Raw genomic sequence first — 15160 nt, 5'->3', positions numbered from 1 at the left:
CGCTGACCCCTTGCTCCGAGAGAGAGAGAGAGGCACCGTCACGGTGATGGAAGGGAAGGGGCGCCGTCGCGGTTGAGGAGGAAGGGAAGGGGCGCTAGCGAGGGGCACGGCGGGAGGAAGGTCGGAGGATACGGGAGAGAAGGGATGGGGGTAGGGACCAAGGAGTGCATTGATGAGGGGCGCCCCTGTACTTTTGGTCTTTTAGTCCCATTTAACAACCCCTTGGTGACTAGTCGGCCAAATGTCCTTTTAGTCCCATTTAGTTATAGTGTTTGGGTAAAATAAAAGTGACTAAAATTAACCAGCTAAACGTTAGCGGCCCAAACCAAACACCCTTAAGTGAGGGCAGGTGATAGGAGGAGGCAGGCTACCGAGCCCCTACCGGCCAAATTGATGACCTGCAGCTGCAGGTCGCCAGGCCGCGGCAGATGGCTGGTGCAGAGCTCGTGCAGGTGGCCGGCGGTGACCCCAGGTGGTGGCCCCAACAAACGGTCGGTTGCGAGCTCCTCCAGTTAGCCGGTGGTGATCCTCAAACAGGTGGCGCCGGCAGTAGTGGCCTCATATTTTGAAACTATTTTATCATACCTTATGTCTCATTATGTGGATGTGATCATGTCTATCTCCTGTTTATGCTAGTTTAGATCAATTTCATGTACATTTTTATTAGTTTGTTTTGAGGATGATCTTAATCCTCATTTTTTTATATGAATGGTATTAGTATAGGCATTTCTTCCCTCCTTTCCTCAAAGGAGAAGAGGGAAGCTGGGTGCCGGCGGGTACTACTGATGCTCACATGCATGCTTTGCAGGTTGAATGGCAAATTTTTTTTTGTTTATCAATAAAGAGTACCATTAATTCCCGATGTCAAACAGAGAATCAATCACCATGCTTACCCTTGACTGGTTCTTCCTCGAGTACCAACAAGCCATGCAGACGAAGTTCATTGAACAGCACTGCATGCGTATGAGATCTGAACTTCTGTAGGAGCGTCAACTTGTGACGTAAACTTTGCATTGTAACGCGACGACTGGAGCAGGATCGTAGAGCTAATAAGTAATTAATCCTCTTTATATATATGTCAACTTGTAAGGGCAGTCCCAATGGTGCATTGATGATGGTTTCTATCCTCATTAAATGACTTGCCACGTAGGCAAAATGCTGACATGGCAACGTAATTAATGAAGAAAGAGAGCAAAAATCATAGAAATGGTTTCTTCATGAAGAAACCAGGTCTACTCTTGACCCAATGCACCAAAAAACCATGAAATCGCCATTGGGGAGAAACCACCAGTTTCTAGGGAGTTCGTGTCGCACTTCCATTGGAGGAAGAAGATAGAGTTGGGAGAGAGAAAGAGAAAATAATTATTACTCATAGAAACCATGGGTTGAAAAATAACGCTTTTTTGGTGCGACATCCTATGTTATAGAAACTACCAGTTTCTTTCGTTGGGACTGCCCTAACATGTTGCGAGATGCCTTCGGTGAAAAGTCTCATTTGTAGTCTATCTTATATCTACCCCACCCTATAATATACCAGTTAGAATAAATCTACAGCCACACAACAAATGTCTGCTCCACAGTCATGACCTATGCTACATCCACACCTATGAATACACCTAAAAAATATAACACCATTAAAACAGATGCACTAGATTATCTCTTAGCCATTCTCTCTCATTACTCATTTAAATCCGACGGCTCATGTTTAGTGTGTCTGCCCTTCGTCGCCGGGCGGGGACGCCACCGAACCAGGTCGCTCACGCGATGGAGCGGCTGTGCCGTGCGGTCGGCTCATCGCGTACATCCGGCTCGGCGCGGACAGCCTCCTCGACACCCTCTTCGTCGCCGGCGGCGCGCCCCCGTACATCTTCCCCTGGCATGTCGACAGGAAGGAGCGTGTTATCGTCAAAGAGGAGCCCGCCATGCGCCTCCACTTCCAGGACCTCTGCGCCCCCGGCAGGTACCAGGCTACCAGCCCCCATCATCTCATCCCGCCCTAACACCTCCGTTCTCCCTTCCCTCTCGATCCGGGAGGTTAGGGATAGTTCATCTCGCTTTCTATACACCGAAGAAAACTCGGTTGCGTTTTACTGACGGCAGACAAATGTAAAAAATTTACCCAAAACAGCACTGACACTTCTTTGCTGGTGAGAGATTCAACGTAGCACCTTTGATATTGTCTAACTGATGTTCGTGAAATTGGTAACTGTGGTCCGGAATTGCTTTGCTTTAGGGATTGGGTTGGTCACTCTACGTACTAAAATATGTCATTGTTTTTTCAGTTATGCCAACTTTATTAGTGTTATGTCAGAACTTGGATCTACTTTGTGGTTGTTCTTAGTTTTTTGACTTACTGTTGTCTTATACATTGCTCAGGCTTTCGACTGTTGAGGTACTGTAAAGATTGGACATCAGTGGTTCTATTTACACATGTTAACTGTCCTGTTGAGTGTGTACCTGTAATTTGGACTTGTTGGATCATTCCAGCCCAATTGGTCTGTATATCTTCAATTTCAATTAGCCTGCTGTTTTATTTGGCTGTTTAATATTCTTCCATACTCCCTTATTCTGGTTTGTGTATTTCAGAATTATACCAATGTTGTGGCTATTCTTCATGGGTTCACACATACGGTTTATTTTGGAGGAGAAACTCGATGCTTCTTGGTCTTGAAACATGGAAGCTGAGAGCTTATCAAAGCAAAGTTAATGACCAGAGTTGTAGCAATTATTATATCAGACTTAGTGGCTGTCAACTTATTGATTGCCTGGTTATTTTGCAGTACATCTTGCACATATGTATATCATGTTTTCATATAGTTATGGTTTATTGACAAATAAAAAAGTGGCGTGGATGAACACCAATGATATTGTTAACTGAGCCAGTTTTTATATGTAGCTTAATGGGGCTATAGAGCACAATATTTTTATTACATATGCAGATCAGTATTATGGATGAAGACGAAGTGCAGATCCAAGACAAGGTCCCAAAAAGATTTGATGTAGAAAAAGGCGAAGACATTAAGCTTGTTGATGAGGAGGTTATGGCAATCCCTCAATATAATAAACCTAAGAAGGCAAACAATGCAAATGTCCTGCCAGAAGGTGAGACGTCCTCAATGCAAACGAATGTTTTGACAACTTTCCTGAAGATCTCCAAGTCATGATTAATGACTTAGACAGAATGTAACTTAAATGGTTATATGAGAAAAAACTTTACTATGACTTCTTAGTTTCCCGGATTGTATACATGCTCAAAGATATTGTGTAAAAGTTGAACTATGAAAAAAAAAACATTGGTTGTTTTCATGTGCGTCTCCAAATAAATCTGTTGCGTTAGCACGGACATTATTATACTAGTAATATAAATAGCTACAGCTATAGGGCTCCTAATATAAATTATAATGGCCGATGTGTGCAAGTTTGGTGCATATAAATAGTTAGCAAATGATCCATGATACCGGCAGGCACCGATAGTCAATTGATCGAGTTGTTTGCCCATGCATCTCCATTTGTAGCATCTCGATCGATCGTGTCTTCTCAAGTTTTGCTTGTTAGCTTGCTCGTCCCACTCCCATCCAAGAAAAATATGGCTTCAGCTGTTGCTGCTCTGAAAAAGGCCTTGCTCGTCGCCGTGTGCGTGATGCTGCTGCTCCACTCATCGATGGGACAGCAGCCACCGACGACGTCGCCTGGAGCCACCACTTCCCCTTACACGGGCCAGCAGCCACCTGCATCACCGGGTTGCTCATACACGGGGCAGCAGCCACCGCCCTCGCCAACGCCGGTGGTGCCAGCGCCCACGCCCACGCCCACGCCCACTCCGACGCCGACGCCGACGCCAGTGCCAGCGCCCATGCCGACCCCGACGCCTGCTTCTCCGGCGCCGGCGCCGTCACCCATCAGTTGCAACTATAGTGACTGCGCCTCGCAGTGTACTCCGTCTTGCCAAGCCAGTTACCACCCCACCAACTGCACGAGCTTGCTGGAAGGCGCCTTCAACGGGTGCTACGAGAGCTGCACCAACCATACCTGCCCCGGCAAGTCCTGTGTCCATAGCGGCTGCGGCTTCGTCAGCTGTTCCTGCGATAACCCCCATGCGATCAGCTGCTGTGAATTTTGCCAGAAAAACGCTGTTATCACAACCCTGGGTAGTCCGTACCAACAGTGCCGGAGTTACAACGAAAGGTTTATGGGGTACTGTATGATGAGCTGCCTGGACAGGTGCTCCAAGAACTGTACCCAGCAGGGCGCCTAAGAGATGAGATGCCCGGCCCGCTTGCATTGTTTCCTATCCATAGGTTTGTGCGTGTTTGGAATTGGATTTCATTCCCGGCTGGAACAATTCTGTTTCCGTAGAGTTCTTAATCTCTTGTCATCTCGTGTCCAATAATATAGTATAAATGTGGTGCCTAGCTAAGTGAATGTTACTGTATGTTCATGTTTCTATGCATTTTCATATATACTCAGTTACACTAGTAGAAAACAGACTTTCGGTTCAAAGCTTTAATCCTAGCCATTTTTGGGCCCGGGACTAAAGGTAGGATTAGTCCCGGTTGGAGCTACCAACTGGAACTAAAGTCCTCTGCCCAACGGCTAGAGGCACAACTTTTGCAGGAGGGGACCTTTAGTCCCGGTTGGTGGCTCAAACCGGGACTAAAGGTCACCCTCCAGTCCCGGTTGGAGCTGTCAGCCATGACTAAACCTTTAATCCCGGTTGGTGGCTTTAACCGGGACTAGAATTGTACCTGTAGTCCAGGTTTATACTATAAACCGGGACTACATGTCCCGGGCTATATACTTTCTCCTTTCTCTCCTAGCCTGAGCCATTTCAAGTTCTCTGTCTGCTCTCTGTTTTTGCTCATGGAAGGAGTTCATGCTTGCGGGATTGGTGAAGACTTCATTCCTCCATCCATTCTTCGGTTCTAAAAGTTACCAACTTCATCCTCCCATGTTTCATGACTAGCATGGCTCATTTTTTGGTCTAGAAATAGAGAAATTTGTGTTTTTTAGATTGGGAATGATGGTGGATTTTTTTTATTGATATACCATTTGAGTTCGAAATCACTTGATGGTTTGAATATGAAGATGAAGGAAGCTTATAGTAGTTCATCAAAACTAGTATGCACCTTTCATTGCCTCATTTCATGGTGTAGAAATAGAGATTTTTTTTGTTTCCTAGATTGGGAATAATGGTGGATATTTTTTATTTATATGCCATTTGAGCTTAAAATCACTTGATAGTTTGCATATGTAGATGAAGGAATCTTATAGTAGCTCATCAAAACTAGTATGCACATTTCATTGCCTCATTTCATGGTTTAGAAATAGAGATATAAAAAGTTTTTTTAGTATATAGCTCATTTAATTTCATGGTTCATAAACTGAGAAATTTATAGTAGTTGATGAAAATGAGTATAGAGAGTCGTAGATGGTGACTACTTCCAGGTCCTCAGCCTCGCATGGGGACCCTAAGGGACGGAGGCCGAACCTCCCTCTCATTGCGTGCGGCAAGTGTGGGCAGAAGACTGTGAGGGAGTACAAGGTGAAGAAGAAGGGTCCCAACCAGGGGCTCATCTTCTACACGTGTCCGGATCGCGAAGTGAGTAATTTTTTTTTCATGTTTTGTTATGCTTTGTAGCCATTTTTCATGATGATTTTGATTAAAGTTCTTAATTTGTTGTTGTAATTTCAGTGGGATGGCATTGGATCATGTAATGGTTGGTACTGGGAGGAAGAGTATGTTGAGCACGTCCAAAAATCTCTTGCAAAGGCGACTGATGAGAGTGCACCTTTGTATGATGAGGCAGTGAACCATCAAAAGAATGATATGTCTGTTTTAGTTGAAATTGGTCGCGGAATCCTTATTCTGCTGAAGTGCATTATAGGTTTACTTTGTTTAGTGCTATTTGAGATTGTCTATATTGTATTAAGGCTTTAATAAATTAATGTTCGAGAGTATGTGAAATAGCTGTGTGGTATAGAATATTAATTAATCATATTTTGATTGATGGATATTTTGGATCTTTTAATTAACTACTAATCATGCATGTTGTATAATACATACTGTGTGGTATAGGTTATTACAAGTTTTTGATGTGGTGTACATTTGCAGATGAACCGACAATGGATGTACAACGTGGACCGCCGCTCCCCAGAGTTCATTAGAGGCGTGCATGAATTCATAAATGTGGCCAAGGCAAGCACGCGGAATGGTTTCATGTGTTGCCCATATGTTCAATGTAAGAATGAGAAGGATTATTCTTGCTCAAGGGTCCTATACAAACACCTGTTTACATCGGGTTTCATGCCAAACTATATTTGTTGGACTAAGCATGCAGAAAGAGGTGTTATAATAGAATAAGAAGATGATAAAGAAGAAGAAGGGGATGATGACAACATTATTATTTGTGGTTTTGCTGAATACGGTGCCTTTGATGATACTGCAATGGGGGAAGCTAAAGAAGAGGTAACGCAGAAGATGAGCCCGCTGATGATCTTGGTCAGGCCATCCCTGATGCACAGAGAGAATGCAAAAGTAAAAAGGAGAAGATCAAGTTTGAGTGTATGCAAGAGGATCACAAGAAATTGCTATACCCGACTTGCGAAGAGGGGCAAAAAAAGTTAGGTACCACACTTGAATTGCTGTAATGGAAGGGAAAGAATGGTGTATCCGACAAGGGATTTGGGGAGTTACTTACTATCATAAAGAAGATGCTTCCGAAGGTAAACGAATTGCCTGCCACTACATATGCAGCAAAATAGGTTGTCTGCCCTCTAGAATTAGAAATCCAGAAGATACATGCATGTCCTAATGACTGCATCCTCTACCGCGGCGAGTATGAGAATTTGGATGCATGCCCAGTATGCCATGCATCATGGTATAAGATCAAACGAGATGCCCCTGGTGTGTTGAGGGTGACGTTGAACGTCCTAGGAAGAGAATCCCTGCCAAGGTGATGTGGTATGCTGCTATAATACCAGGCTTGAAACGTTTGTTCAGAAACAAAGAGCATGCAAAGTTGCTACAATAGCACAAAGAAGACCGTAAGGTAGACGATATGTTGAGACACCCTACTGATGGGTCCTAGTAGAGAGCAATCGACAGAGATTTCCTAAAGTTTGCAAATGACACAAGAAACTTAAGGTTTTCTTTAAGTACGGATGACATGAATCCTTTCGGGGAGTAGAGCAGCAGTCGTAGCACTTGGCCTGTTACTCTATGTATCTACAACCTTTCTCCATGGCTGTGCATGAAGCAGAAGTTCATTATGATGCCAATGCTCATCCAAGGCCTGAAGCAACCTGGAAACGACATTGATGTGTACCTAAGGCCATTTGTTGAGGAACTTCTACTTTTGTGGAGCAGCACAGGCGTACGTGTGTGGGATGAGTACAAACAGGAACACTTTGACCTGCGAGCATTGTTGTTCGTAACAATCAATGATTGGCCTGCTCTTAGTAATCTTTTAGGACAGTTACACAAGGGATATAATGCATGCATGCACTGTTTTCATGACATGGAAGTTATATTTTTGAAAAAATGTAAAAATGTCATGTACATGGGCCATCGTCGATTTCTTCCATTGAATCACGCCCTAAGAAAGAGCGCCAAACAAAGCCTGACAATCGTAGTGGTGAGGATGTATTCAATTTGGTTAAGGATGTAAAAGTAGTCTTTAGGAAGGGACCTGGCAGCCAACCTATTCTGAATGATGCTAACGGACACGCACCCATGTGGAAGAAGAAGTCTATATTTTGGGATCTACCCTACTGGCAAGTCCTAGAGGTTCACAGTGCGATCGACGTGATGCACTTGATGAAGAATCTTTGTGTGAAACTACTAGGCTTCATGGGTGTGTATGGGAAGTCCAATGACACACTAGAAGCAAGACAGGACTGCAGTGTATGAAAGAACGAGAGAACCTACATCTAGAGAAGGTAGATGATGGACACTAGTACTTAAGTCTTGCTAGCTACACTCTTAGCAAAGAAGAGAAGAAAAGCATGTTTGAATGCCTAAACAACATCAAGGTCCCATCTGGCTTCTCCTCAAATGTAGAGGGGATAATAAATGTGGCAGAGAAGAATTTTCTAAACTTAAAGTCTCATGACTACCACGTGCTTATGACGCAATTGCTTCGGGTTGCATTGAGATGGATTCTACCTCCAAATGTATGATTAGCCACCGTGAAACTATGTGCATTCCTCAATGCAATTTTTCAGAAGGCAATCAATCCAGCGCATCTAGCAAAGCTATAGAATGATGTGGTCCAATTATGACAGAACCGCCCAATTTATACAAGATCAAGTACGGCTGTCCCCGCTAACACGCGCATACTTTAACTTATATAAACCCGGTAGTCCGCCGAGTGTCCCAAAAGACCTCGGTAAATCAACATCACAACCAAGATCACGTGATTAAGCAAATACACATCACATACGCAGAGTTGCAGCAAAAATAATATTAGAAATGGGTTCACAAATAATAGTACAAGTTTGGGTTTCAAAACCGCTTAGTGAAAACAACATAGCTTTCAAAAGATTACATTAATATATGTTCCAAATACATTGCTAGCATAAGTGACATCATCCGACAAAAGCATATAGATGAGAAGTAACTATAGAATCACCGAGCCCACCGGCGGTTAGCCACCATCTTCAACAGGCCGAGAACTCCACCTGCAACATGGTGGGATAAACCCTGAGTACTCGAATGTACTCAGCTAGACTTACCCGTCATAAACCAGAAATAAAGTGACGCTAAGGATTATGCAAGGCTTTATCAGTGGATCTAGCTGGACAACCTTTTTGCATAAAAGCTTGTGTAACCATTAGCATTATTCACCTGTAGTAGCAGTGACTTTTAGCCATTACCTATCATCTATATTAGCACCTGTACTAATCAATCACTTGATTAAGTTGCAAACAATAATAACCATATCAGGTATTTCATGACTCATTATCATTATCATTATCATCATCATCATCCTTTAACCATATCTTTAAATTTAGTGAATCTACGTTGCCGCTGCTCAGTCAAGTTCTCACTATCCGGGAGAGACGGCGATTCAAATCGATTCCTATCCAGCTGGAGGGGTATTCCTAACAGAAACCTTGCTTCCCCCATCAGGGTCGCAAACAAGTCACCGTTGGTACAATTCAGGAGTCGCGAGTCCGATCAATGCCGCAAAATCAGAGAACCACTCTGCCATGAGTGCTCGGTGACTTAACCCGCCCTTGGGCTTATGCCAATGGTTCCCCGCACATCCTTACTGCCATCCAGATTGCTGACCCCTGCTCGCGTCCCCAGCCTAAATCGAGCTACTAGGCTTCGCGGTCGGAACGACTTATCCGGCCACCTAAGTGTTAGGCTGCATTCAACATGACATGAGGACGTACAGCGTATCGGTCCTTAAACGACACAGGCGGGGATAGATTCACACCCAAGACCTCCATGCCTTGTTGCTGCACTACCGTCATCCCGTCCAGTCTCTTTTCATTATTAACTCATGGTTCTTTTTTATGATAGCAAATATAGCCAACCGTGACCTGAGCTCATCCTACATCTCGCAGGTGACAGGAAATCACCCGACTTCTACCGGTCTATGCATAGCTAAGCATCATTCGATCCTACACTTAATTAGGATTCACAGGATTTTATCTGGACAAGGTAAGGATATAATGTAACAATTGGTTCCAACCAATTCCTATACTTAATGCATCATCAAAAATAAAAGATACTCAAGATATTTGTAAAAAAAAGGGAGACTTATAATGCTCCGGGGCTTGCCTGGGATCCCACACTGAGTCGGTGTTAGTTAGACGACACTCGCTAAGTGAGTATCTCCCGTCCTAGCACTTGTCCAGTCCTTCCACCTTCGGGATAGGTCCACCATACACCATCTTCGGGTTCGGCTCCAACATCACGTCCTTCACGTGGTTCATCTAGCGCACCTAGATGAGATGCAAGATGCAAGTGCATGAATATGAAGAATGGTAATACAAGAGGCATCACATAAACATTCAAGACAAACACAAGATTATGCAAGACATAGACACCAATAGCTATTTAACTAACATCACACAACTAACTATAGAGAGCAAGCACATCAAGCATGACACAAGTTTAACAAGGTCACAAGTATCATAACTTGACCATCAACAAGGGCATAAGCCACACTTAGCAACACATGGTGTAAACAACCACAACTAGCATATGTCTATTTCTGGACTGGAAACAATAGCTTCATGTTTGGATCATAACTTGAGTTATACAAATCCAATAGCCATGCAACAAGACATTATGGAAAGCTTATGAAATTTTCTACAATTCATCTTTAATCATCTTAGCATGATTCTCAAGTTAAGTGTGTCGAAATTATATATTTACATAAACTGGTCTAAACAAGACAGAGAGCAATCAATTCTGTAACCCAACTTTAAACAGCTGTAACTCTTAAACTACTTGGCCAAATAACACCAAATTTTAACAGAAGCTAGATACATGAATTATCTACAACTTTTGTATAAACAAGTTTCACAACAAAGCAAATTATCATGAAGAACTTTGCTAAGTTCCCAGATCTGTCCATAAACCACATCGGCAAGAAAATAATTATTAACTTATATTGCAAACACATAATTGGGCAAAACCAACTTTACCAACATTTCACACATGACTAAAGAACACCAAAAAGCATGGTGCTCACCTCTAAATAAATTTTCTTAAAGCATTTCTTAATTTATTTAGACATCAAGGTGTATTTATGAACATATACCTAAAATGCACAATAAATTCTACAAAAAGTACAGTAGCTCACATATCCTCTCAATAGTCTACTGTATAAATTTCATACTATTTGAATAAGTATAGCTACCTCTATGAAAAAGACAATTTGCAATTGCAAGAAATCATGTGAGAGCGAGATAAACCAATAACTCACTCATACTTCATCCAATACTCATGAAATTTTTAGCACATATCAACTATCACATGAGTAGCATGCCACAAAAATTTCACTTCATTTGGAGCCCTAGATCTGTAGTTATGGAAATTAACAAATTCAACTAGCATTACAACCTTACTGCACAATTCTATTTTTGCAGCCAAAAATTTAAACTAAAATATGCCATATTATAGATCTACTGCATAGACAATTTCACATGGATTCCAAAAAGTCCTCATTTACTATTTTATGATTTTTATACTAATTACTATGAATTTTCAAAAATTCATCATTCAAATCTGTAAAAACAAAAGAAAAGACATGTAAGTCTTGCATCGGGGTCCCTGCAGAAAATAGAAATTAAATGCTAGCGGAACGGTCCTTCGCAGCACTATTCAAACGAGTCACGGTTTCTTCACTTAACCCCATTCCTTTTTCCTTATTTGAGGGTGAAGTCCCTCGTCTCCTTCCAAAAACAGAACAAGCAGGGAGGACGTTGGGACCGGCCGGCCAGAGGCCTGCTCGTGGCGACTCGGTGACCGGAGAGGCGCGCGGGGGCGACGGCAGACGCACCTGCGCCTGGCTCCACCCAGGCAGCGGCAGCCCGCAGCCTTCCTGGCCACGCGTGCCAGCGGCGGTCGCGGCCGCCTTGCCGGTGGCAGCAGCCATGGCAGTGAGGCAGCCGGGCAAAGGGCTGAGGTGGCGCGGCGCGAATGGAGGAAAGCGGCGGCGCGTTCCATAGGAGCGGTGAAGGCTTAGAGTAGGGAGCAGCGACGGTGCATTCGGTGGAAGCCGCTCAGCCGCGGCGGACATGGCGGGTGAGAGACAGAGACAGAACGAGAGGGAGGGGGAGAATGGAGAACGCAGGGAGCAAGGGCTCGGGCTCGGCCTCCAAAACACGAGCGAGTGTGAGTTGGCGCGCATGCAGCGAGCGAGGTGTCGAGTGAAGCGAGCGAAGGAGCCACGCGGCGTCGAAACCCTGTGCGATCGGACATTGCTGCTGCTGCTTCGGCTGATTTAGAAATACCACCACGAAAATACGACTGAAGCTCCCAATTTCGCATCTTCTAACTGCCGATCCGGTGGTCCTATGATCACGGCGCAAGAGTCAAAGTTGTATATCTTTCTGAGTTGAACAACATTGCTTTAAGGATCAAGAGCTAACTCAGCCTAGATTCGGAGATATGGATCTTCAAAGGAAGGTACCTCGAAACCAAATTCTGCAGTTCAGTTACCGGCTGACTGAAACTGCATTCTTCGCCCCCTTATACTCCATAATCCAAGCAGTTTAAGCAAAAACATCATTAATACAAGTTGTAGATCTAAGGGATTACTACAACTTCTATTAAAAGTTCATGAACTGGTTTGGCCTGGTTTGGGATATACAGAGCACCAAATAAGCTAACCTGAAACTGAAATTCCCGTTCCCAGACTTAGAAAAATTTCAAGTGCTGAAAACAGCTGCTGATTCAAAGTTTGAGCCTCGGTTTGACTTGCTTACAAGCTGATCTAGCTCTTGGTCCAAACATAAAGTTTGTTGTACATAACATGGACTCCAACTTTTATTTAGGTTCCACTGCCATGCAAACAATCTAAGCTACAGTTCAAACCAAGTCAAAGTAGCATCACTATAAAGCTTAAATCACCCTTTTTGATCTATTGGAGCATTTTCTGGCCACCTGCTCAACATGAACCTTTCATGACTTTTGCTGTAGAGTTCATCTAGAGTCATTTGGGCAAGGTTGCAAGGTTTGGTTGATGACCTACATTTCCATTCACTTAATAGTGCAATTCAAGCACTTAGTAAAGTCATTCCAATAAGGATATAACTTATCATTTCATGTGACTTTTTGATTCCAAACTTCATGAAACTTTTCCAGTGACCCATATAGATGGATATTAATGTGAGACATATGAAGATATTCCAATAACACCAGCCAAGCATATATCTTGAAAAGAGCCTATATGTAAAGCAAGGGTGCAATATCCGAGTTTAGGTTGGGGCTCATTTCCATAGGTTTGACTTTGACATCTTCATCATCACTTAATCTGTCATGTTTGAGCTCAAACCCACTGCTTAACTGGTGACAAACACCTGGGGTGTTACACCAATGTCTTGTCAGCTTTGAGTTGGTGTTCCCGCCACCCTTCTTTAATATTATGACGCACCTTCTAGTTCACTTGATCAAAGAGATTAGTATTTTCGGTCCTATGTTCCTACACAACATGTTCTCCTTTGAGAGGTTCATAGGAGTCCTAAAGAAATATGTTCACAACCGTGCTCGGCTAGAAGGAAGCATCGCCAAGGGCTATGGAACAGAGGAGGTCATTGAGCTCTGCGTTGATTTTATTCCAAACCTTGACCCGATTGGTGTTCCTGAATCATGGCATGGGGGGAGACTAAGTGAAATGGGCACACTAGGGAAGAAAGCATATATTGGTAAGGAGGATGATTATTTTTGTAAAGCGCACTACATAGTTTTGCAAAACTCCTCCTTGGTGGATCCGTATATCGAGGTACATAAGGACATTGTACGTGGCAAATTCCCAGGGAGGACTGAAGCCTGGATTACGCATCGGCACATGGAAACTTTTGGCGGTTGGTTGCGAAGACGATGTCAGGGTGACGAGAGTCTGGATGAGCAACTGTACTTGTTGTCTAGGGAACCATCTTGGCATATCCTGATAATCCAAGGGTACGAGATAAATGGCAGTACATTTTATACGATAGCCCAAGATAAAAGGAGCACTAACCAAAATAGTGGTGTTTGCATAGATGTGACGGACCCAAATGGGAATAAGAAAACATATTATGGCCACACAGAGGAGATATGAGAACTAGACTATAGACCTTATTTTAAGGTCCCTTTGTTTCGGTGCCAATAGGTGAAGGTGACTAGATGTGGGGTAACAGTGGACCATCAGTACGAAATGACAACAGTGGACCTCAACAATCTTGGATACAGAGATGAACCATTCGCCTTAGCCAAGGATGTGAATTAGGTGTTCTATGTGAGGGACATGTCTACCAAACCAAAGAAAGGGAAAATCAATGACAACGACTGAGACAATGTGCCAAAGCGCCATGTAGTTCTTTCAGAAAAAAGAAACATTGTGAGGACAGGTCTGACATGCTACAAGATTATGTAAAGATGATGGAATTCCGCCCTTCATAGTAAATAGTGACCCAAGCATCTTGCTAAATAATGAGAACACTCCATAGTTATGGCGCGATCATAACCAAGGGACATACGTTAAGAAGAAGTTCATTGTTGTTCCCGCTTGATATGGTGATGTATTAGACCTATTATGTAATAATTGTGACTTCAGATTTTTTTGTCGTGTTTTCATATATTCTATGGTTTAAATGAATTTTCTGCTTGACAGTGGATTTTCTGTGGAGAATGTGTGATGAAAAAATAAATTATCAACGTTAATTAGATGTGAAAACTAATTTCCTGTTGAAAAGCAATAGTTTTTATGATTTTAATTAAGTAGTACATTTTTGCAAGGTAGAATTGTGATCATTATTTACACTATGTTAAATATTTATACGGTAAAACAAACGATTTAGGTTATAGATTTTTCTTGTGTACAGTAATGCAAAACCAGGTCTAGGAATTTTTTTTGTCATTTTTTGCTAATATTTTATTTACTAGGTAATTAATTAACAACTCTCTGCATATTTATATAAAATAAATATATAAAAATAGGAAAAACTTTTGAAAACTGGCGGGAAGCCAAACTACAGCCCACCTTTACTCCTGGGTGGATCAACCAACCGGGACTAAAGATGGGCTGCATTTTCATGGCCCGCCAAAATTCCCTTTACTCCTGGACCATGGCTGCACCCGAGACTAACTGTCAGACCTCTAGTCTCGATTCTAGCCATCACTCGGGACTAAAGGACCTTTAGTCCCAGGCAGTGGCTTCACTCGGGGCTAAAGGTCCCTCCTATATATCACCTCCTCTCTTCATCCCCTCCATCATCTCGTCTTCTTCGTTCAAGAGCCACCGCGCCACCACCGCTCGATCATCATCGCCTCCAGCACCACCTCTGCGCGCGCGCACCTCTCTCGTCTCTGTCGGTGGCCCGGCTTGCACCTCTCCCTTCTGTGCGCGGCGCCTAGATCTAGATCCGCTGCCATTGTCCTCGCCCTCGCCCAGATCTAATTTGGATCTGCTGTCATCATCGATCCTCGTCCTCATCATCG

General features: G+C 43.2%; 1 protein-coding gene and 1 pseudogene across 1 annotated transcript; both read left to right on the top strand.

Moving 5' to 3' along the window:
• Positions 1 to 3586: 3586 nt before the first annotated feature.
• On the top strand, positions 3587 to 4255 carry LOC136502744 (classical arabinogalactan protein 10-like). Its single transcript, XM_066497998.1, has one exon. The coding sequence runs from the start codon at positions 3587 to 3589 to the stop codon at positions 4253 to 4255; it is 669 nt and encodes a 222-aa protein (XP_066354095.1).
• A 1173-nt stretch (positions 4256 to 5428) lies between these two features.
• On the top strand, positions 5429 to 14232 carry LOC136505709 (uncharacterized; annotated as a pseudogene).
• Positions 14233 to 15160: the final 928 nt, after the last annotated feature.

Source organism: Miscanthus floridulus, chromosome 14 (assembly GCF_019320115.1).
Source record: "Miscanthus floridulus cultivar M001 chromosome 14, ASM1932011v1, whole genome shotgun sequence".
NCBI lineage: Eukaryota > Viridiplantae > Streptophyta > Magnoliopsida > Poales > Poaceae > Miscanthus > Miscanthus floridulus.
The sequence above is the reverse complement of the archived record's forward strand: the minus strand, read 5'-3'. Positions and strand labels throughout refer to the sequence as shown.